The 22,553-nt window shown below is 63.3% G+C and overlaps 2 protein-coding genes across 3 annotated transcripts in view; one reads left to right on the forward strand and one right to left on the reverse strand.

The window, feature by feature from the left end:
* PPP1R37 (protein phosphatase 1 regulatory subunit 37) overlaps window positions 1-12,870 on the forward strand; it is a 39,630-nt gene extending 26,760 nt beyond the window's left edge. For both annotated transcript variants that reach the window (XM_026482070.4, XM_044378160.3), the window contains exons 2-13: window positions 4,885-4,982; window positions 6,445-6,490; window positions 6,748-6,848; window positions 7,538-7,657; window positions 8,041-8,191; window positions 8,286-8,441; window positions 9,724-9,836; window positions 10,390-10,531; window positions 10,620-10,786; window positions 10,913-11,651; window positions 11,975-12,065; window positions 12,163-12,870. In XM_026482070.4, the coding sequence (XP_026337855.1) occupies window positions 4,885-4,982; window positions 6,445-6,490; window positions 6,748-6,848; window positions 7,538-7,657; window positions 8,041-8,191; window positions 8,286-8,441; window positions 9,724-9,836; window positions 10,390-10,531; window positions 10,620-10,786; window positions 10,913-11,651; window positions 11,975-12,057 (1,916 nt within the window). In that variant the 3' untranslated portion in view covers window positions 12,058-12,065; window positions 12,163-12,870. The remainder of the gene's footprint in view (window positions 1-4,884; window positions 4,983-6,444; window positions 6,491-6,747; window positions 6,849-7,537; window positions 7,658-8,040; window positions 8,192-8,285; window positions 8,442-9,723; window positions 9,837-10,389; window positions 10,532-10,619; window positions 10,787-10,912; window positions 11,652-11,974; window positions 12,066-12,162) is intronic.
* Window positions 12,871-14,462: 1,592 nt separating this feature from the next.
* Window positions 14,463-22,188, reverse strand: NKPD1 (NTPase KAP family P-loop domain containing 1). Its single transcript, XM_026482072.4, has 4 exons — window positions 21,803-22,188; window positions 20,462-20,899; window positions 18,096-18,227; window positions 14,463-16,621 (listed from the first exon to the last, which is right to left on the reverse strand). The coding sequence occupies exons 1-4, from the start codon at window positions 21,900-21,902 to the stop codon at window positions 14,802-14,804; spliced, it is 2,490 nt and encodes an 829-aa protein (XP_026337857.2). The 5' UTR covers window positions 21,903-22,188; the 3' UTR covers window positions 14,463-14,801.
* Window positions 22,189-22,553: the final 365 nt, after the last annotated feature.

The following is a 22,553-nucleotide window of genomic DNA, read 5'->3' on the forward strand; positions in this document are numbered from 1 at the left end:
TGGCCTCCCCTTCTCAGAAAATGGAGTCTTAACTCTGCCAGCCTTGGATACCCGAGCTGGCTAAGAGGACCTGTGCCTAGAAAGTACTCAGCGTCGTGCCTCCCCCAGAGTGAGTTCCCGGTACCTGGCCGTGGTGCCCACCATCCGCGTCCTCTCGGTCCGGTCGTGACTCCTGCTCAGTCAGACCTGGCTCCGTGCGGTGGCTTAGCAAGTGCCCTCACATCCTCAGCTCCTGAGACCCTGCAGAGTCCCTCTCAGAGAGGGGAAGAGGGGTCACGGGTGTTGATCTCAGCCTCACCAGGCCAAGGCCCGAGCGCGGGTTTTCTTACCCCAGGCCGGCACCTCTCGGTCGGCCTTCCCTGGCAAGCAGGCGCGCTCTGTCTCCCTCGCCGCCGTCCCCTCCTCTCTGACAGCAGCTTGAAGCCCAGCCCCTGCTTGAGGGGGACCTTCAGGGCGTTGGACTTGGGACTTGAGTGAACATGTTTGAGCCCTGACCTGACACGCGCACACACACATGCAGGTCCGCACGCGTGTCCCCCTGCTCCCACACATTGCGTGTGTCCACCTGGCCTCCAGCCGTTCCCCAATGGACAGGTGCTCGCATGCCTCTCTGGGGCCCTGCCGTCCAGTGGGGCAGGAGACACGGCCGTGCTGGCTGGCGGTTCGTGTGCCCCCATGAGTGTGCCAGGCGCCAGTCTGGGGGATGAAGTCGTCCCCAGTCACCACAGGTAGCCGGGGAGTTAGTCACCCTCGCCCCCTGTTAGGGATAAGGCCATGGAGGCACAGAGGTGAAATCGCTTTGCTCAGCATCAGAGTTTTAAATTAGGATCCTGTCAGGATCCACCCCCGGCACTCTGGCCGCTGAGCCCCTGCGTCTCCAGTGGGGAGCCCCGGGCGCCCTACCCAAGAGGACGGGGGGACAGGCAGCAAGATTCAGGCCCTGGTCACTTCAGACAGCAGCCGTGCTCTCACTACTCCGCAGCCTCTGGGGGGGGCCTGGCAGCCGCTACCGGCCGGCCGGGGGAGCTGCTCACTGACTCGCCGTGTCCTCGCCTTGACCATTTCACCGCAGCAGCACGAACAAGTGAACGGACGTGCGGAGGGGCCAGTCCCCGGCTTCCGCTAGCTTGTGAAGGGCCGGCACGGGGCCCGGCACAGCGCTCACGCTGGCCAAATGCTGCACAGTGTTTCTCCGGACCACCTGTACTGCCATTTCCTTACCCCTTTTTCTTAAATTGATTCATTTTTGTTTTACTCGAATATGTTTCATCTCATTCCCAAGCAATATGGTAGTTCCTTTTTGTTAATACCAGTATGAAGCCACATGCGTAATGATTACTGTGAGGTTACTGTGGGCTGCCTGACGCCCTCCTGTGTCCCCACTGGGGCCGCGCCAGGCCTCGGGGCATGCTGGTGGTGCTGTTGGGGTAATCGAGGTGGGGCGGAGGCGCCCTCAGGCTGCCGTGGACTGGCTGAACACCCCCCACCCCTCACCCCCCCCCTCTTGTGCCCTTAGTGTCTTTCCCCAGTGCTGTCCCCTCTGGAAAGTGCCTCCCCATCAAAGAGGAGTGCCAAAGCTGCAGTTGGTATTCCTATCACCAGGGGGCGCTAAGTCACTCTGGGCCTTAGGGGCTCTCCCACTTCTGGGATTATGTCCACTCCTTCTGGCCCCTGTTCTTTTCCCCTTCTGTAAATGACGGGCGGATGCGACCTCTGTGAGCTCTGGCTGTGACCTTGTGTGTGAGGCTGTGCTGCATGCAGACCCCACGGAACCTGGCTGAAGGGGGGGCCAGATGGCAGCTGTGGCTGGTGTGGCACTGGCCAGGTTAGAGACCCTGGGCTTAAGCTTATGAGGAGGCTCCTCAGAACAAAGACCAACCCAGTGGGCAGGGCTGGGATGCTGGATCTCAGGCGACTTCGGGAGCTGAACAGTCAGGGAGAGCTTCCTGGAGGAGGGGATGGCAGAACCGAACACTAAAGGATTGATTGCAGCTTGAGAGCTTGCTTAGGATTCTTATATCCTGTAGGCTCTAGGATGCTGAGAACTGCTAGTGATGGCCCCCCGGTGCCCAGGCCCTCCTTCATTCCCATCTGATGTGACCGGGCCAACCCAGCCTTGGCCCGGGGTCTTGAAGTGAGCTTGCCCAGGGGAGCATTTGATAAAGCCTGTGCACCCCTTCTCAGAGTGATGATTTTTTTTTTTCTTTCCTTTTTTTTTTTTTTTTAAAGTAAGCTCTACGCCCAGCTTGGGGCTTGAACTCACATCCCCAAGATCAAGAGTCACTTGCTCTACCAACTGAGCCAGCCAGGTGCCCCTTGGAGTGATGTCTTTTTTTTAAGATTTTATTTATTTATTTTTAAAGATTGATTTATTTCTTAGAGAGGGGCAGAGGAGAGAGTCTCAGATGGACTCTGTGCTGAGCACAGAGGTGGACGGAGGTCTTGACCTCATGACCCTGAGATCACGACCTGAGCTGAAGCCAAGAGTTGGACGCTTAACGTGCCATCCAGGTGTCCTTGAAGTGATGATTTTTAAAAATTTATTTATTTAAAGCTTCTATTTATTTATTTGACACCCACACCCACACACACACACAGATCACAAGCAGGGGGAGCGGCAGGGAGAGGGACAACAGGAGCCTGGGATCATGACCCAAGCTAAAGGCAGATGCTTAACTGACTGAGCCACCCAGATGTCCCTGAAGTGATGATTTTTAAAGACCCAAGCTAAAGGCAGATGCTTAACTGACTGAGCCACCCAGATGTCCCTGAAGTGATGATTTTTAAAGACCCAAGCTAAAGGCAGATGCTTAACTGACTGAGCCACCCAGATGTCCCTGAAGTGATGATTTTTAAAGACCCAAGCTAAAGGCAGATGCTTAACTGAGCCACCCAGATGTCCCTGAAGTGATGATTTTTAAAGACAAAAAATAAAGTAGGATTACAAAGGATACCAGTTAAAATACAGTTAGCTAAAAATGTTTTTTTAAATTGCAACCCAGTGTTTCTGCTCTTCCTCGCCGGCACAGGAAAGGGCAGGATAGAGCGGTGGCTCTGATGACTGCCGTCTTCACAGCAGTGGTGAGCGTTCAAAATCCGCGGTAACCGGCGCACGCCGCGAAGCACCTGTCATTCCTATTGGTGCTGACGTCGCTGGGTCTGTTAAACACTGTTTCTCTTCTCCTCTCTCTCTCTCTCTCTCCCTCTCCCTCTCTCTCGTTTTGCCCATGTTAATAAGAAGGAAGATTTACATTTCATTTCAGTTCACTTAGTGAAAGTAGAGAAGTCCTTTTTCCTCCCGCAAGCGTGTGGGAAGCCTCAGGCGTCGCCAGACCCAGAGCAGCGGGACTCCCTGAGGCAGCTGCTCGAACCCTGGGGCCGCCTCCCTGGGCAGGGCCAGCTCCTGAGCTGGGTCTGCGGGAGGGCGGCTGGCACCGGGGAGGCTGCAGTCACCTGCAGCTCTGCTCAAGGAGGAAGCGAGGGGCTAAGCTGGGGCCTGTGGTAGCTTCTTTCTTCCAGGACAGCAGTTCCAGCACCCCCACCCCCATCCAGCACAGCAGAGAGAAAGCTCTGGAGCCAGGTGCACGACTCTGCCCTGTACCAGCTGCCTAGCCTCGGGGAGGCAGCTTTCCTTCCCTGGACCTCGGTTTCTTTCCCTAGAAAACAGGGTGGTGCTTGATGCAATCTGGAAGGAGGGTCCACTGGAAGAGGCTTACCTGGAAGCTTCTGAGGGCCTCCCGCTGGCTCCCGAGGGCCAGGGCAGGATGGCAGCAGGGTGAGGGTAGGCTGAGGTCTGCCAGAAGGCCCTCTGCCTGCTCCATTCCTTGCCTGCCCTGTCGTCCCTGTGCCCACTCCATTCTGCTGATGCCAAGAGCATTCTCCAGTGAGCCCGACTCTGCCCCGCTCCTGCCTGGAGACTTCCCTTCCTGTTCTCTCGGTTGCCCTGGGGCAGAATCCAGTATTTCATAGACAAACACTGGAAACAGTATGAATGGCTTATCCAGTGAATTGGTAAACAAAAGGTGTACATCAGACATTGACTAGGTAGCCCTGTAAAGGGGCCGAAGCTCAGAATGCTTGTGCTCCACGAAAGAGGCTAGTCACAAAAGGCCACAGACTGTTTATCTCCATTTTTAAAATATTATTTATTTATTTATTTATTTATTTATTTATTTATTTGACAGAGAGAGACAGTGGGAGAGGGAACACAAGCAGGGGGAGTGGGAGTGGGAGAGGGAGAAGCAGCCTTCCCGCTGAGCGAGGAGCCCAGCATGGGGCTCGATCCCAGGACCCTGGGATCATGACCTGATCCGAAGGCAGACGCCCAGGCACCCTGCTGTTTCAGGAGCGGGGAGTCTGAGAGGCCACGTGCATCACAGTTAAGAGCAGAGTTCAGTTCCCCACTCCACCACTTACCGGCTGTGTGACCTTGGGCAAGGTGCTTCACCTCTCTGGGCTCAGCTTTCTCATAGCATCAAAGTACAGATTCATTCTCTCATCCAGAAAACAAAACAAACCACAACAAAAAACACAAGTTGAACTCCTGTTTTGGGCCCAGCCCTGGGCTGTACAGTGTTGGGACAAGGTGGTGACCAGGGTAGACCCAGCCCTGCCCTCCCTGTCTAGTAGGGGAGACAACTGACAAGCAGAACAGTCGTGTGAGGTTAGTTGTGTGATGTTTGTGCGAAGCTGCTCGAGGAGCCGTGGGGAGGTGTGGAGGGAAGGGCTGACTCGTTTGGGGGCCCCGGGGCCACCTCCGCGGGGCAGCAGTGGCAGCCTTGACGGGGGGACAGAACTCAGTGGGTCGTGGGAAGGGGCATTTTGTTGTGGAGGCCGGGCGTGGGGGGCAGGGGATGAAGGCCTGGGTCCTTTGTGTGCCTGCAGCCCAGAACGTGACCGTGGACGAGGTCATCGGTGCCTACAAGCAAGCCTGCCAGAAGCTGAACTGCCGGCAGATCCCCAAGCTCCTCCGGCAGCTCCAGGTACGCGCCCGGGGGGAGGGGCGCGCTCAGAGCTGGGGAAGGGGGCGGGGCAGAGGTGGGGTGGGGGGGCGGTCCCTGGGCTGAAGCTTTGCTCCCTCTGCGCCCCGCCCTCACAGCCTCCGGGCCTCTGGGGTCTGCCCTGAGCAGGGAAGGGTGCACAGAGCACCACCCCCGCCTGGCCAACTGGCCCAGGGCCCCTGTAAATACATCCTGGAAAATCCTCTGTTCAGTGGCAAAAGCGGTCAGGCTCTTCCTGAATGTTTAAACCGTGTGGGACGACGTAAAGTAACAATTTCAGCTGTCTGTCACTCCCCAAAGAAATTCGGTTCCCCTGGGGAAAAGCCGGATGTCCATTTATTCTTTATGGTCTCTATACGTTCTGTAAACACTGATTTTTTTTAAAGGTAAAATACTACAGGCATAAAAAGCAAAAACATCCACTTCTCACTTCTTACTCCAGTCCCATTTCCCGGGAGTCCCGCTGTTGACGGCTTGAGGCTTCGCCCCTGGCCCTGCGTGTGTGTTTGGTAGAGGGCGGCTCGCTCTCCAGAAGCGCACAGAACCGAGGGCAGGCTCTGTTCGTACGTGAACGGGGTGCTGCTGTGCCCGTGGCGTGTTGCCCCGTAGCCGTGTCCCACAGGTGCCTTCCCTGCGGCCTGCGCAGCCGCAGGCTGTTGGTAAAGCACCACCGTAGTGCCTTCCCTCCGGATGGGTCGTTCCAGAACGTTCCAGGGTTGCTTGTTTCTAGGGTTGTCACTCCCTCAGGTGGCATTGCTGTGAGCAGTCATGCACGCCATCCATCTGTGCACCCAGCTCTGCACCCCAGGGTTAAGGGTTCTCTGGGGAAATTCCCAGAAGGGCCTGTTGGCAGCTTCAGGGAAAGACAGCCACTCCGTGTGCTAGCCAAGAGTGTGGGTCCTGGGGCCCACCAGCTGGATCAGACCAGGTCTGTCCCACACCAGCAAGCGGCCTTAGCAAGGCTGGCCCGGAGCCTTTCGTGTGTCCGTGGCTTTGTCACAGCACGCGCTGCACAGGTTAATGTGTGTGGAGCCCGGAGAGCAGAACCTGGCCCCCAGCGCGGGGGTGGGGGGCAGACATCTGACCGGTGCCTTTACTCCTCTTTACGGCGTGCTCACTGTGGGGCCTGGTCCCCGGCCTGCACCCCCAGGCCTGCCGGTCTTCCCCACCTTCGCGCCTGCTTCACAGCCTTTGTGCTCGCTGCCCCTTCTTGTCTGGAATGCTCCCTTCAGCTGGGGCGGAGGGGCTGTGCCCCTGTCTGGCCCAGGCCGTGTGGGTACAGAACGCCCCGCTCCGTGAGACCTGCGTGCCACCCCCACCCCAGAACACTGCCTCACCTCAGCAATGGAGCCAGATCGGAGCCCCGCCTGCCCCACATTCGGGGTCCAGCCTGGTTCCTGACGGTGTCTTCCTGCCTTCAGCACCGACCCCTCTGTTTTCCCAGGAGTTCACAGACCTCGGACACCGCATCGACTGTCTGGACCTGAAAGGTGCGTGTCTGGACAGAGGCCGGGACCGCTGGGGAGTGGGCAGGGCCAGAGCCTCCCGAGGTGGGTCTAGGCAGGCAGGTCCTGCCATAAGAATAGGTTAGCCAGGGACAGTGGGGGTCCTGAGAGGTATGGGTGCCCTCCCTGGGGGGAGGCAGGTGCAGGGAGCCCGTCCTCCTTCCTTCCGCCTGGAGCCCCCTTTTCCAGCCAGCCCCCCAAGCCCGCGAGCACACACAGAGGTGCGCTCCGTCTCGTCTCAGGTGAGAAGCTCGACTACAAGACCTGCGAGGCCCTGGAAGAGGTCTTCAAGAGGCTGCAGTTCAGGGTCGTGGATCTGGAGCAGACGAACCTGGATGAAGATGTGAGCAGCCCCTGCCACCACCGACTGTTCCCCGAGCTCCCTGGCCTTGCAGGTTTAGGGGAAGGGGGCGCTGCAGGAGGAAGAGCCCCCTTTGACAGGCAGGGCAGGGCCTCTTGAAGGACAAGATGAGGAGACCGCTGGTGTGACCAGAGTGGAGGTGGGGGATATTGGGGCTCTGGGGCAGGGCCCGGAAAAGGGGCCTCGTAGACCCACCCCAGAGGCAGGGGCTTTGTAAGCAAGGGAAGGACTTGGGGAGCCGGGCCTTAGTGGGGGCAGGTATGTGGCCACGAGGAACCTTTTCAGGAACCACCGCTGGGGATCCCAGCACTTGTAGGGGAGAGTCTGAGAAACATGCAGAAAGCTGCTTCTCCGTTTAGGCCCAGGTGTCCTCACCTCCCCAGACTCGGAGACCATCGGGAGACTGGGGGTGGGGTCCTGGAGAACTGAGGTGCAGGCGCGCCAGGGGCCTGTCCCAGTTTGGGGTGTGTCAGTCTGCCTGCTGGCAGCGGTGGGGAAGCAAGTCAGAGAAAGCAGACGGACTGCATCAGGAGGGGGAGGTCGGTTCCCGGAACCCAGAGGGGCTGGGTGGCATCGGGGCCCTCCCCAGCCCCGAGGTGCTTGGCCCCCACACCTCCTGGCCCCCTGGTCCGCCCCAGCTTGAGTGTAAAGCCCGTTGTCTCGGTCCCCAGGGAGCCTCGGCCCTCTTCGACATGATCGAATACTACGAGTCGGCCACCCACCTCAACATCTCCTTCAACAAGCACATCGGCACCCGGGGCTGGCAGGCCGCTGCCCACATGATGCGCAAGGTGGGTGCCCCTCGGTTGTCCCCTGGGGCCTGGTGTCGTGGGCCCTTGGGGGAGTCAGCCCAACGCCAGGGGGTGCCCTGCCTCAGGCCGATTCTGGCTCCTATTCTCCCTTCAAGCATCTTTCCCTCTTCCTTCACGTGCCTGTACCCCGTCCCTGAGAGGTGGCTGTGGTCGCCCCCCATTCCCTCCTGTCCGGGGCGTGTGCCGCACAGGAGTCTGGGAGCTCCGCTGCAGGACTCAGAGCCGGGCCGTCCCTCACAGACACGGTGGCCTCGGCAGAGGGACCGCACGGCCCCGCGGCTCGCTGGGATGTGGGCTGGGAGATCCCTGGGGACCGGGAGGGCTGGGGCCAGCCTGTCCCAGCCCCGCCCCTGCCCCACTAGACGAGCTGCCTACAGTACCTGGACGCCCGGAACACGCCCCTGCTGGACCACTCGGCGCCCTTCGTGGCCCGCGCCCTGCGCATTCGCAGCAGCCTGGCGGTGCTGCATCTGGAGAACGCCAGCCTGTCGGGGCGACCCCTCATGCTGCTGGGTGAGCTCCGGGGCCAGGGGAGGCTGAGCGGTGGCACGCCGCCTGCTGGGGGCCGGGGCTCGGCGAGTCACCGCGCCCTCCCCGCATCCCCCAGCCACGGCGCTGAAGATGAACGTGAACCTGCGGGAGCTCTACCTGGCCGACAACAAGCTCAACGGCCTGCAGGACTCGGCCCAGCTGGGCAACCTGCTCAAGTTCAACTGCTCCCTGCAGATCCTGGACCTCCGTAACAACCACGTGCTGGACTCAGGTGTGTGAGAGCTCCGCCCACCCCCACCCCACTGCACCGCCGAGCACCCACCGTGTGCCCAGCCAGGGGCCCTGCGGTGCTGGAGACAGCGGTGGGCCAGGACGATCCCGGCCCTGCCGTCACGGGGCTCACAGTGCAGTGGGACAGACAGACCATCCCAGACAGTGACAGCTCCCAGTGGGCAGGGCTGGGCTCTGGGAGCCCGGGGAGGGGGCAGCTCCGCAGAGACCTGCAGGGTGAGGTGAGGTAAGGAACAGATGAATAAACTAACTACCATCTGGAAAAAGTGTCCTGAAGGAGACAAGGTTGTTGGGACAAAGGGTCAGTCAGAGGCTATTTAAGGTGGTGTAGGGAGGTGACCTCTGGACGGCAACGCGGAGGGCAAGCATGGAACCAGCCCTTTTAAAAGCCTGGGAAGGGGTGCCTTGGTGGCGGAGTTGGTGACACGTCCGACTCTTGGTTTTGGCTCAGGCTCCCCACGTCAGGTTTCGTGCTTAGCGTGGAGTCTGCTTAAGATTTTCTCTCTCTCTCCCCTGCTCCACCCCGCTTCCTTTCTCTCTCAAATAAATAAATCTTTAAAAAAGAAAAGAGAAAAAGAACCTGGGAAAAGAATCCAGACGGAGTGAATAGCAAATGCAAAGGCCCTGAGGTGGGAAAGAGCCTAGATGTGGGATATTGGGGGCGGAGCCACAGTGGGCCAGAGGGTAAATGGGAAGGGAGAGGAAGCAGCTAGTGGTAGGAAGTTCCTTTCCTCCTGGTCCACTGTTGAGCAGGGTCTCCTGGCCTCAGTGTGAGGAGAAGGCTGGGGGGACAGCCTAGGGCATCCAGGCCAGTCCCTTCCCCCAGGGTGGCCGGGCCCAGATACCACGTTTAGTGAGCACCTAGCATGTGCCGGGCCTGCTAAGACAGAGATCTCTGCCCTCGGGAGAGACACTGCCAACACAATAGAGCATGAGGTCCGTCAGATGGCGAGATGTGCTCTGGAGAAAACTAAAGCAGCCGCGGTGGCTGAGCTGGCTGGGGAGTGTCGTGCCAGGGCGACAGTCGAGCAGAGACCTGAAGCAGACGGGAGGGATGTTCCTGTCCGGGCACCAGGGAGCCACGGGTGCTGGGCCAAGGCAGGAGGTGGCCGGGCCGGAATCGGGGGGCCCAGGCAGGCTGACGGGAGAGACGAAGCCCCAGGAGGTTCTGCGCTCCCCGGGGGTGGCAGTGGCTCCCACACTGCTGTCCCCTGGAGAAGCGCTTGGACCACAGCCGGGACTTGCCCACGGGCGCCCTGCAGGTCTGGCCTACATCTGCGAGGGCCTCAAGGAGCAGAAGAAGGGGCTGGAGACCCTGGTGCTGTGGAACAACCAGCTGACGCACACGGGCATGGCCTTCCTGGGCATGACGCTGGTGAGTCGGGCCGGGAGAGGGGCGGGCGCCGCGGCTCCCCCAGTGCCTCTCGGCGCCGCCCTCTGCCCCCGTCCTGCGCACGCTGCGCCTCAGGGACCCTTCGCAGGAGTCCTTCCAGCGCCGGCTGCTCTTGCTCAGCTTCCAGAGCCTCGCCACCCTAAGGAAAGTAGCCTTCCTCACGTCGTCCTTGTCTTTTTGCATCCGGCACGGAAGTCTAGTACTGTGTTTCACATAAGGTGAAATGTTTCGCGTAGAAAGTTAGTGTTTTCTGGAAGCCTTCAGTGCGTTCTAAATCTTTTTACTGAAATACATGGTATTTAAAGCAAGCTCACAGGCTGCAAAGGCTCACGTCCAAGTTAAGAATGACCGGCGGCCAGGAGTGTGTCCTGAGCCCACGGGCTGGGGGGTGGACGGGGCAGCTGGCACGGGGCGACTTCTGAGTCCACGGAGCATCTGGCCTTAAGCAGGACCGTCCAGGCAGCGCTGCTGAGGAGGGCGCCCTCGGGTGTGCCTCTTCCCCGACTCTCCTCACTGTCCTGCGCCGCCCCTGCAGCCGCACACGCACAGCCTGGAGACGCTGAACCTGGGCCACAACCCCATCGGGAACGAGGGCGTGCGGAACCTCAAGAATGGCCTCATCGGCAACCGCAGCGTGCTGCGCCTCGGCCTGACCTCCACCAAGCTCACGTGCGAGGGTAGGGCGCGGGGCCGGGCCGAGGGAGCGGTGCAGGCGGGCTCGGTGGGCGGCTAGCCCGTGGCCAGCCCCTGCGGTCCCCCTCCCAGGCGCGGTGGCGGTGGCCGAGTTCATCGCCGAGAGCCCCCGCCTCCTGAGACTGGACCTTCGGGAGAACGAGATCAAGACAGGCGGGCTCATGGCACTGTCCTTGGCCCTCAAGGTGAACCACTCCCTGCTGCGCCTCGACCTCGACCGTGAGCCCAAGAAGGAGGCGGTGAGCTGCGTGGGCTCTTCCGGAGGCCCCCGGTGGGGTAGGGGGGTGCGGGCTGGCCCGGGGCGTCGGCAGGATCCGCCACGGCCCGGCTGCCCAGAGCCCTAGCCAGGCCCGCTCCGCCCGCAGGTGAAGAGCTTCATCGAGACGCAGAAGGCGCTGCTCGCCGAGATCCAGAACGGCTGCAAGCAGAACTTCTTGCTGGCGCGCGAGCAGGAGGAGAAGGAGCAGCGGCTGCAGCTCTCCGCCTCCATGCCCGAGATCACCGTCACCGAGCCCCAGCCCGACGAGGAGCCCGGCGACGAGCCCGCCACGAGGGCCCAGGAGAATGGGGCCCCGGGCCCCGGCGCCCAGCCGGACTCAGACTCAGACTCGGACTCTGAGGAGGAGGATGGGGAGGAGGAGGATGGGGAGAGGGCCGAGGCCCCCTGCCCCGCCCTGGTGCCCCCCTCGGACTCCCTGGGCCCTGGGGACAGAAGCCCCCCCGGCAGCCCCTCCTCCCCCACTGAGCAGCGTATTTCTGTGTCCAGCCCGGGCCGGGGCCACAAAGTGTTTGTGGTGACTCGGGTGGAGAGTCCGCCCGAGAGGCCAGAGCCCCCGGTGCCCCCCGCCCCTCCTTCTCCCCCTGCTCCTGCTTGCCCTCCCTCCCCACCTGCTTTATCTTCCCCGCCCGCCTCACCTGCCCTGCCACCAGCTGAGGCCGTTGGCACTCAGGACCCAGGGGTGTCGGAGCCTCCGTCACAGCTGGAGCCACCTCAGTCAGGGCCACCTCTGCCCAACGGCCTGAAGCCCGAGTTTGCCCTCGCACTGCCCCCAGAGCCGCCCCCGGGGCCTGAGGCCAAGGCGGGCAGCTGTGGCCTGGAACACGGTGAGCGGGGCCCGGGGCACGGTGACAGTGGGCCCTGGGTGCTGGTGTGACCCCAGGCAAGCACCTGCTCCTCGGTGGGCCTCAGTGTTCCCTTTAAAATGGCCTGTGAAGGGGTAGGAACGAGGAGGACTTGCTCCCCAGGCCCCACCTTGCTTCCCTTGGATCCCTGGGACCCTGGGATGGAGCAGGCAAGATGTCTGGCTGCAGTCTGACCGTCTCCGTGGTACCCGACCCTGTGCTGGACAGGGCCGGCAGGGATGGCCTGGGGTCCCCCCATCCCCGCCTGCCTGACTGGAGGTTGCATGCCTCTTCTCCCCTGGCAGAACTGAGCTGCTCCAAGAACGAGAAGGAGCTCGAGGAGCTGCTTCTGGAAGCCAGTCAGGAATCTGGGCAGGAGACACTGTGACACTTTAGGTGAGGAGGGGGCCAGGGCTAGAGGGCAGGGGTTCTGGGGGGCCCGCAGAAGAGCCCCTGGCTCTGACATGCTGTCCCCCAATCTCTTCTCCCCAAGTTCCTTTTTTCCGGTCAGTCTTCGATGAGCTGAGGCCAGAGCCATGAGAATCCGCTCACCCTCACCCCCAGCCTTCCTGAGGCCTGGGCCACCAGGGGCGCGGGGGGCCTTTCTGGGGACCCCTGCCCCCCACAGCAACACTACACGGCACGCAGGAGCCACAGGGACTGCCCTCCGCGCCCTGACTTAAGCACTATTTCTGTGTCCAGCACTCGAAGGCTCTGGGCTGGGGGGATGGGAGGAGTTCTCCGAGCACATCAGCCACGAGGCTGGACGCCTTTTCCAGACGGCTGTCCGGCCAGGCTTGCCCTGTGGAGGAGTCCTGGGTGGTGGTGGGACGGCCCCCCAGTGTGCCCGGGTGCAGGACCAGGCAGGAGGCGTGACGAGGGGGGGCGCTGAGTGGTGGTGGTGGAAACTGGTAGAGCAGCCCCAGGCAGGGCGAGGGCCAGGGCTGGGGAGGGGGGGGCTGGGAGCAGAGGATCAGAGCTTTCTTTTTCTTAAGTGCAATAAATCTATCAGGGAGCTGGGGCGGGGAGCAGCTAGGGTTCTAGAGACCCTGCTGTCCAGGCCCCTTGAGGCTGCGCCCTGAGAGGCACTACAACCCGGGGGGCGGCGTGGGTGTGGGGGATGAGGGGGCGGGGGAGGGGCTACTCCTGTCGGTGCAACTCTGTTCACACCTTTTCTAATAAACCAGAGCTGGGTTCACCACACTCGCCTGCTCCCTGCTTTTGCCGGTGGGGCCGGGGGAGGGGTGGGGCGCCCCCTGTGGGAGCTGTGCGCACAGGGAGCCGGGGAGGGCGGAGGCCAGCCAGCTCCCAGGAACGTTTGCGGGGCTCGTGCCGGTGGTCCCCCAGAGGAAAACTGGGAGGGGGGGGCAAAAGCCACATTTCCCACAACATTCCCTGCCCCGGTGCCCTCCCCCCAACCCTGTTTTTTTGCCATGTCTGAGCTCCTATGTCTCCCCTACTGTCTAGTTCACAGTCCCGTTTCTCCAGAGGGAAACAGCCCCCAAAATATCTTCCAGCTTCAGGCCTGGGCTCTCAGTGTGATGGAGATGAGCCACCCATGGCTCGAGGGGAACAGGCCCCCGCTTTTGCCCCCAGCCGCCCTAGATGCTCTGCATTTCCTAGCGTGCGTGGCCCTGCAGACACACTTTGAGACGTCGAGTCTCTGCAACCGAGAGAATACATCTCTGTGCTAAGCCATTCGGGTTGTGGGACCTGGTCCCAGCAGCCCCAGGGGCCCCCCAGGAGCCAACTCCGCAGTGTTTCTGATTTTTCAGCTGGATCCTGGATCAGTCCGGGATCACAGCGGGCGGGCAGGGCGGATCCCCTTGGCCAAGGATTTTCTTTCCTTTGCCTTCAGCCACCCAGACATCCCTGGAGCTTGTGAAGACACACTGAGCCCGTTTTATTACTGGGCTAGATGCTGTACCCAGTCGTATAGACGCCGGTGCCGCTGCACTGGAAACGCTCTTTCCACACTCGTGGATGGTTAGGGAGCCTTGAAGTAAGGAATGTGAGGTCAGCACCTCCACCAGGCCGCAGGGCCGGAGCGTGAGTGACGTCACAGAGCTCTTGGCTCCCTCTGGGTCTGTCCCCTCAGAAGTCATGCCCTCGAGCTCTCGTCACGCGGGGTAGGTGGTGGCGGTCCCCTCTCCCAACTGGACCAGACCAGGCACACCACAGCCCTGCGTGTGTGGCTCCCTGACCAGTGAGAACTCCAAAGGTGCCCAGAGGAGGGGCGCCGGCATCCCAGGTCCATGTCACGTGGGTGGGAGGGGAACGTGGTGAGCCCACTGGCTGAGAACCCCCCACACACACTGTGGCTTGGCTCTGGCTCCAGTTCTGTAGGTCCGGCCAGTGCCACATCTCTGCTCCTCAGCTTCCCCGTCCTCATCAAGGGGCTCGTCAGGTGGACAGTTACTTGTTCGGGGGCAGCAGCGCGGCCCGCCGCGGCTGGCAGAGGGGCCAGTGAGCCCTAATTAAGTCATTACACCAGGGCAGAGCCAGCCCTCAAGTGAAGCAACCTGCTGAGGTCACCGGGACACCGCCCTCGGAAATGCCAGCTCCTGCCCTGCCCGCACAGGAGCGGGCTGGGGCGTGGGGGCAAGGACCTGGATCCCCTGAGGCCTAGGCGCTCTCCGTTGCCTGAGTCAACCCGGCACATCCGTCCTCCCCTACCTCAGTGGCCTCACCCACCGCCCCCGCAACCCCTCCTGCCACCAGGGATGCCAGCCATGAGGCTGCCCGCTGAGGCTGCCCAACTCCCTGGGGGTGACGGGGTTTGGCAGGATAGGACAGGCCTGGTTCCCAGTCCCTGCTGTGCCAGGGAGCCCAGGACATGAAGACCAGCGGGGGCTTTCACGTCTCCATTTATTGCACTTGAACCCGGGATTCTTCACTGGTCCTCTGGCGCCAGCTCTCAGACGCTGGCTCGGGCCCCTGCTACTGCCTACAGCTCGCTCTGGCTCACTGGTTCACCTGGGGGATGTGGCCACCACAGGCCTCACTGCAGACGCCGACTGTGGGCCTTGGGGCCAGTCACACCCCTTGCCCCCTCGTGGGCGCAGCCGGAGGAGCTGATGCCTCCTGCTGCGCCCGGGGTCCTCATGCATGACCCACCCGGGCTGTAAGGGTTCAGGCCACGGGTCTCGGCATGCCCCCGTGCGCCCAGTCCCGGGGCGGGTGGGCTTCGCCGGCACGCGCCTGGGCGGGCCCCGCGCCCTGACCCGCCCGGAAGGCCCCGGGAGCATGGTTGGCTCGGTCGGCCGCGTGGGGGGCGTCGTGGGCCGGGGACTTGGGCGGGCTGGGCGGCTTGAGCGCGCTGACCGCCCGGATGAGGCCCATGCGGCGGCGGATGGAGTGGTCCAGGTTGACGGTGCAGCGCAGCAGGCTCTGCGCCTCGGCCAAGGTGAAGGGGAAGTCAGAGCCTAGGAAGCGCTCGAAAAGCTCGGGGTCACCGTCTAAGTCCAGCACGTTCTGCAGCGCCTTGGTCATGGAGTGCAGCTCCCGGCTGTTGTCACAGAACACGTCCCAGAGGCGCACGTGGGCCTCGGGCGCGCCCCCCGCCTGCTGCCGGTCCTCCAGGCACTGCAGCGCCCAGCTGAGGCGGCACGGCCACTGGTTGGCGAGCACGACCCAAGCCACGGCCTGGCGCGGCGTGGGGCCCGCCAGGTCCCCGTCCTGCTGCTGCAGCAGGCGCACGGTGATGGGCACTGTGTTGACGATGCGCCGCATGGACACCACGTTGTCGGGCACGTACTCGTAGAGGCAGTCGCGCTCGTCGTGCAGGCAGAAGAGCGCTTCCTGGATGCGGCGCGCCGCCTCGGCGTCGACGCGGCTCTGCGTGCGGCTCTGCGTGCGCTCGGCGCCCGCCTGCGTCTCCACGGCCAGGAGCTGCGTGCCCTCGCCACCGCCGCGCCCGCCGCCGCCCGGCCGCAGCTTGCGCGTCATCTCGCGGTAGAGCAGGTCGTCGCGGCTCTGCACGGCGTCGCGCAGGAACTGCAGCTTGGTGCGGCGGCCCATGATGGGCACGGAGAAGGGCAGCGTGACGGTGCGGTTGAGGAAGAGGTAGCCGTTGTCGGCCGTGCCCTTCATGGAGCCGGCGCTCTCGAGGCAGGCGGCCAGGATGCTGGGGTCCACCACCAGGATGAAGATGAAGGGCGCGTGGCTGTCGGACAGCAGCGTGTTGATGGCGTTGAGCACGCCCACCACGCGCTCGGGGTAGCACGTGTCCAGCCCGGTGACCTCGAGCACGACGCGCAGCCGTCGCCGCTGGTAGATCTCCAGGAAGCACAGGAAGTCGGTGAGCAGCTCCACCTCCTTCTTCACCTCGCACATGAAGCCCAGCTGGCTGCCGAACTTCTCGCGCGACACCAGCCGCTCGATCTTCTTGCGCTGGCTCACGAACAGGTGCTTGCCCACCGAGTACACGGCCATGAGCAGCCCCGAGCCCGACAGCGTGGTGGCCGCGCCGCCGAACACCCGCAGCAGGCTGCCGCTGGCGGCGCCGTGGGCCAGCGGGCGGGCGCCCACCGACAGGTAGAGCAGGCCCACGCCGAGGCCGAGCGCCGCCAGCAGCGCCAGCAGCGCCAGGCACACGCGGCGCCGGCAGTGCCACTCGCGCTGGTAGAAGCCCGGCGTCGTGGCCGGCTTGTTGCCCAGCACCGAGTACACGCTGAAGGGCAGCGCGCCGTAGTGATGGCGGATGCCCTCGCACAGCGTGGTCACCAGGCCGGCCCACAGCTTGTCCGTGCCCGCGTACTGCCAGGCGCTGAAGCGGATGAAGAGGAACTTGACGTTCTTGCGCCGCAGGTGCAGCTCGGTGATGACGGGCTGCAGGAACACCAGGTACCACAGCAGCCGCGGGAAGCCCCAGCCGCCCACGGGCCTCGGCTGCCACTGCACGCGCCGCAGCTCCTCCTCCTCGCGCTGCGACGCCTCCTGCTGCATCAGCGCTGCGGGGAGGGAAGGGGCGGGAGGGCGCACGGGACCGCGTGAGCGGCGGGGCAGGGGGAGGCGCCGACGCGGGTGTGCGGACCGGGAGGCCTGGAGCCCTGGACCCGGGCTGGGACCTCGGAAGAGCCTGAGGGCGAGGCCGGAGGGCAGCGGTGGGCAGAAGCAGAGCTCCCAGGGGAGAGAGGGCGGGAAGGGGCGAGGAAGGAAGGCTCTAGGGAAGGAGAGAATGCGTGCGAGGTGCTGAGGAAGCGAAATGCTGGGCAGCAGAATCCAGCCTTGGTCTGATTTTCCTGGCTTAATGCTCCTCCTCCTCCGGTCTCAGCTCCTTGTCTTCTCCTCCAGGGAGCCCTCCCTGATCCCCAGGGTGGGTCACGTGCCTCCTGAGCTCCCCCACCCCAACCCTTCCCACTGTTGGGTCATCACTCTCTGGGGCCAGATCTCCCTCTCTGGCCTGTGAGGTCAGGAAGGGCAGGGCTCAGGTTGTTTCGGTCATCCTGTGTCCCCTGGGCACCAAGGAAGGGCTGGGGGAATGTCTGAAGGATGGATCACGAGAGGTCGGGGCAGGCCCCATCTGCTATCGAGGTCAGTGAATGAATGAGTGGGAATGTATCAGAGTCACCTAGCACAGAGGAGGAGCTCCAGAATGCTGTTCCCTCTTTCCTTATAACCGGATGTTTTCTCCTAGGACCCTGTTTATTATCGCTCTCTGACAACACAGGGGCTGATGGAGGCTTGTTTAGTAGGGAGGAGTGGCCGACTCTGGCCACAGTCGGGGCTGGGGTCTCAGCGGGGCTTAAACCAGGTACAAGCTGCTGGGGATCCTGGCCACGTTTCGGCCGGTGTGATCAGTTAACCTCTATCCGTTAGGGGTCTTGTGGGCGCCAGGCCATGGGCCAGGGCTGAGAAGAGATGGGTCTGAGGGGCACAGGAGGGACTTCGCAGGAGCCAGTGAGGAACCTGGGCTTTTGCCCTAGAGTGCTGGGGAGCCATGGAAGGCTTTATGAGCAGGGGAAGGACAGGGCTAGATCTGTATCTTTTTTTTTTTTAAAGATGTATTTATTTATTTGAGAGAGAGATCAGGGGGAGGAGCAGAGGGAGAGGGAGAGAGAGAATCCCAAGCAGACTCCATGCTGAGCAACCCCAAGATCCTGACCTGAGCTGACATCAAGAGCCGGCCGCTTAACTGACTGAGCCACCCAGGTGCCCCACCAGAGCTGTATCTTCCGAAGATTCCTTGGAGTGGCTCTGGCAGGGGAGGGGATGGGACTGGTGGCCAGGAGGCCAGAGAGGGAATGAGCAGGGACCCGGGGACAGAGGCTGTGGGTGTCAGGAGGGACCTGGTTAATACTGACTTCACAGACTGGGGCCCGGCTGGCCCCGGGAGCAAGCGGGCTTGGGGAAGCCTGAGGCCGGGTGGGACCAGGGGCTCCGTTTCCCGTACTCCCTCCTCCCCCAGCACACACAGAGCCTCACCGGTGATCTTGTCCAGCATCATGTGCAGGCGGCAGCCGAAGGGGGCATAGAAACCCACGGTCACAGGGACAGGCACGTGGCAGAGGGTCTTGGCCAGACAGCTGCAGTAGACATCATCTTCTGTCAGGATATCTGGGGGCCAGGGAAGGGGTGGAGGGGGGGAAATGGAGTCAGTGAGGCTGGCCAAGCACCACCCTCCTCCCGTCTGCCCTCCAGAGAGCCCACCCTCAGCTCCTCCCTTTGTCGGCATCCCTCTCCCCAGCTGCCCGGGGTGACTCAGATCAAACCTGCCGATGGACGTTTCTGGGGCAGTAGGCACGCAACCCCCTTCTCCGGGGTCTCATGTGCCCCTCTGAGCACCCCAGGAGGAGCTGACCCCAGATCCACCAGGCCCAGGCCAGGAGGCTAGACTCCCCCACTGAACCCCAGCACAGTGGCCCAAGAGATTTTGTCTGACCAGACCCTAGCTCGCCAGGCTCAGTCACCAGCCCGTGGTTCCCCTGGAAAATTCCCACGGGCCCTTCTTGGGACTGGAGGCCCTTAGATGCTTGAGACACCTCTTGGCATGCTTCAGAAGCTTCTCGTGTCAGTTCCTGCCTGCGCTGCTAGCCTGGCTCCAGTGCGGAAGGGCCCTGACAGTCCCAGGCTCCTGTCAGCTTCCTGTCCGTCCCTCACCCTGACCTCTCTCCCTCTCTGGGACCCCATGCCCACAGCCTCTCATCCTGCCCTGAGCTCAGGCAGGCCCGCCCCTTGGGCCCCACCCCGCCACCTCTTCTGCATGACCATTGAGAGGCTCAGTCCCTCCCTCTGAAGAGGGGCTGCAGAGACACCGGGCAGCATGGAGGCCAAAGGGTCAGAGCCGGGGCGGCCCTCGGTCAATGCCATGGTCTGGTTTAAGGGCTGGCTCCGTGCTCCAGCATCAGTGTCCACTCGGCTGAGGGCGTCCTGCCCCCCGGACCCCACTGAGTGCTACTTCTTGGACTGGAGTTGGGGCACCAGAAAGGGGGGGGTTCAGCTATGGGCAGCACCGGGCCAGCCTCCCCGTGCGTGGTGGGGATAACACACCCAGCTCCCCCAGGGGCCCGGGGGGCTTCAGGATCCCTCCCTCCCGGATGGTCAGTGCCGGGCAGAGGGCAGGAGGAGGACCCAGCAAGGTGGGCCAAGGGGGTGGCCCGGGTGGCTCTACCTGGTGGCTTGGTGACCTCACCTCGCTGGCCTCTGAAGCTGCGTGTGAAATGGGTGGCAGGACCCAGAGCCTGCAGTGACGAGGTGCTGCCTGACCTGGAGCCTGAGTCCCTGCTCAGCGGTTGCTCTACTTTCAAGGCAGACCCGGGAGCCCGCCGTGTGTCCCCACATCCCCCCCACTAGCACCTCCCCCGGACTCCTGCTTCCACCGCCCACGGTCCACGCTCCTTAGCCCCTTGTGTCTCCCACCTGCCCCGGGGGCACGGCCCCAGCCTCACCACAGCCACCAAGCCACATGGCCCCATCTGAGCTCGTCACGGTCCCGGGAACAGGCCACCGCAGAGTCTGCATTTGCCCACCCTGCTGCCACTTACTTTGCTCGAACGTTGCCCTAACGGCGGCCCTGACTGATGACCCTATTTAATGTGCGGACCCCTACGCTCCCTTACCTCCTCTCCCTGCCTTGTTTTCCCCCAACGTGCTTATCAGTGGGTGACACATGGAAACTCGCCTCACTGCTCTGGCTTCCTGTACCCTCCTCCCCTCCCCCCTCTCCGCCGGTAGATCGGGAGCTCTGTGAGGGCAGCAGTCTCGGCCCTGCTCCCCGCAGCCGGCACCCCCCTCCCCGACCAGAGCTGGGCACCCACTGCCCGCATCTGATGCCTAGTCACAGCATGGACGGGTGAATGAGGGAATGGATGAGCGAAAGAACGAGCGAAGGGAGCCCTCCCCTTGCTGCATTGTTCTCTCCAGCCCCCAGGCCACTCCCCTACTGCTGCCCCTCTCCGCCACCCCAGAGCTGGCCAGCAAGCTGGTGCCTGTCACACCCCTGTCCCAAGTTCTCTCTGGCCCCCTAGGCTGGGGGTGCGGGGCGGGAAGGGCGGGGGGAGAGAAAGCAGAGGCAGGCTGTCCGCGGAGGGAGATGGCCAGGGCCCGGAGCCCTGCGAGCCCCGGAGCCCTGCGAGCCCCGGGGCGAGGCACCAGGGACAGGCCTGGCCTGGCAGCTTTGGGTCGAGACAGGAGAAGCAGAGGCAGCTGCCCGGGGGCCCAGGGTCAGGGACCAGCACCCTCCCAGACAGGGAGCAGAGCAAACGGGGAGGAGGGCAGGCCGGGGCGGGGCGGGGCAGGGGGGCAGGGGAGGGAGGCAGCAGACAGAGCCCACAGGAAGGCTGGATGAGCACCGGAGGTGTAGGTGAAGGGACTGCAGGCTGCTGGGGCGGGCAGGGGGCGGGCGGCACGGGCCACGCTGGGCTCCAGGAGGGTGCTGGCTGCGGAGGGCGGGGCGGCGCGGCTGCTGGCCGTGGCGGGCACGTTGGCAGGTGCAACGGTGGGCGCGGGGGGCGGCTGGGGGGCGTTGGGCTGCCTGGGAGCAGCAGCGGTTGCAGGCGGCCCCTTCCGGGCCCCTGGGACGGAGCAGAGCCGCTGCCGCAGGGGGGTGGGAGGCGGGGGCTGGGGCTGCTGCTGCTGCTGCAGGATGGGGGGCTGGGGACCCTGGCGGCAGCCGCTGACACCCCCCCGGTGGCTGTGGTAGGCCAGCTGCCAGCACACCTGTGGGGGCAGCCGACAGGGCCCGTGGGCTTGAAGGGCCGCCGGGTCATGGCACCACTGGTGACGGCACCCTGGAAGGAAGGAAGTGGGGGTGACTGGGCCTGGGTCCCTGGCCCCTGGGGGGCACTGGCAGAAACCAGGTTGAGTCTTCACATGGAGGCTGGGGCTGGTCCCTCCGTGGAGGCCCCAGAGAAATCAGAGCAAATGAGGAAGGGAAGTTGGGGGGGAGCAGTCTCTGTGCTCTCCTATGGGGGGGCCGTGAAGAAGAGGTGCAGAGGCCTGGGCTTAGCCAGGCGAGGGGCTGGAGTGGGCCCAATGCCTTGGAGTCCCTGGGGGTGTGACCCTGGGGTTGGGGGGCAGAGAACCACCCATTAGGAAGCGGCCTGGTTGGTCCAGAGCAGGCTGGAGTGATGGGAGGTGACCATGGAGAGGGGACAGGGTGGGGACTGAGAAAGGGGTGGGCCTCGTACCCAGAATCGGGCAAGGCTGGTGGGAAGGGGGCTGCCCTAGGAGGCGCAGGCCTCAAGAGGCTGAATTGACCCGATGGACGGTAACTGTCCCCACCCCTACCCCCCCAGCAGGAGCACCTGTGGTCACTAACCCCCTGGAAGCTGTTCCCCCACTCACACACTCAGTGGTTGGGGGAGCTTGCTTTCCTTCCACACTGCTCCCCCCCAGGTTGGGGTGAAGTCCTCAGAGGCCTGGCGATTTGGGGTGGGGGAATTCTACCCATGGTGGGGGAAGAGGTAGGCTGTGTGGGCCTCCCCTGCTGACATCCCCATCCTGGGCTCCCATTTTCAGGCTCCCTGGGGCCTGTGCCCCCCTATGACCCCTTTACGTGGAAGCCTCTGGGGGGAGTGCTGGGAGCTCCTCTTCCCTGGAGCCTAAGGTTCTCCTTCTCAACCATCCACACAGCAGCCTCCCCCACTCACAAACCATGCTCCCTGCCAGGAACCCCCAAACTGAACCCCTACCTTTTTGCTGCCCCAACTCCGGGTCCAAGAAGTAGTGTTCGGTGGGGGTCCGAAGGGGCAGGGCGCCCTTGATGAAGCGGACGGTGTAGTGTTTGTGCATGGCGGCGGGGGGCCTGCTCCGGGAGAGGGCGAGGGTGGGCTCAGTGCCCGGCTCCCTTGGGTGCCAGCAGGAAGACCCCACCCCCAGGATGTGACCTCGAACAGGTGACAGACCCTGTCCCTGACGTTGGGGTCCTGGGTCGCCAGGTGGGGTGGCGGTCCTCTTCAGAGTTAAGAGTGAGTGGTGGGCACCAGGGAGGGGCAGCTAGATGGGGGGAGGGGGGAGAATGGAGAACGGTTACCGGGGTGCTAGGGGCTAATTTGGGGTGTGTGAGATTTCCAAGGTTGGCGAGTGGGTGTTTGGGAGCCCCTAGGAGTTTCCAAGAGGCCAGGACAATGGGGGTGCTGGATGCTGAGCAGACGTGGGCTGGGGAAACACAGGAGCCCGGGGGTGGCTGAGTAAACTTCGGGGACCACTAGGTATTGGGGGTGTGCGCCGTGGGAGGCGCGGGCTGGCACCATTGGAAGGGACATGTGACCAGCACGGGGAGAGCTGGGAGCACTGAGCCGCCGCCGCCGCCGCCGCCGCCACCACCACCACCACCACCACCACCACCACCACCACCACCGAGTGACTGGAATCTCAGGGCTGGTCCATTTAGGGCCTGAACGAGGGTGGGACGGGGAGGGGAATTCTGGGGGAGCACATTCC

This window comes from Ursus arctos, unplaced genomic scaffold (genome assembly GCF_023065955.2).
Source record: "Ursus arctos isolate Adak ecotype North America unplaced genomic scaffold, UrsArc2.0 scaffold_19, whole genome shotgun sequence".
NCBI lineage: Eukaryota > Metazoa > Chordata > Mammalia > Carnivora > Ursidae > Ursus > Ursus arctos.

Coding starts and splice junctions, on each gene's coding strand:
- NKPD1 (XM_026482072.4), bottom strand. CDS start 21,902: ATGCACAAACACTACACCGTCCGCTTCATCAAGGGCGCCCTGCCCCTT. Junction 20,900..21,802: donor GGAGTTGGGGCAGCAAAAAG/GTAGGGGTTCAG, acceptor CCTTCCTTCCAG/GGTGCCGTCACCAGTGGTGC. Junction 16,622..18,095: donor GATGCTGGACAAGATCACCG/GTGAGGCTCTGT, acceptor CCCTCCCCGCAG/CGCTGATGCAGCAGGAGGCG.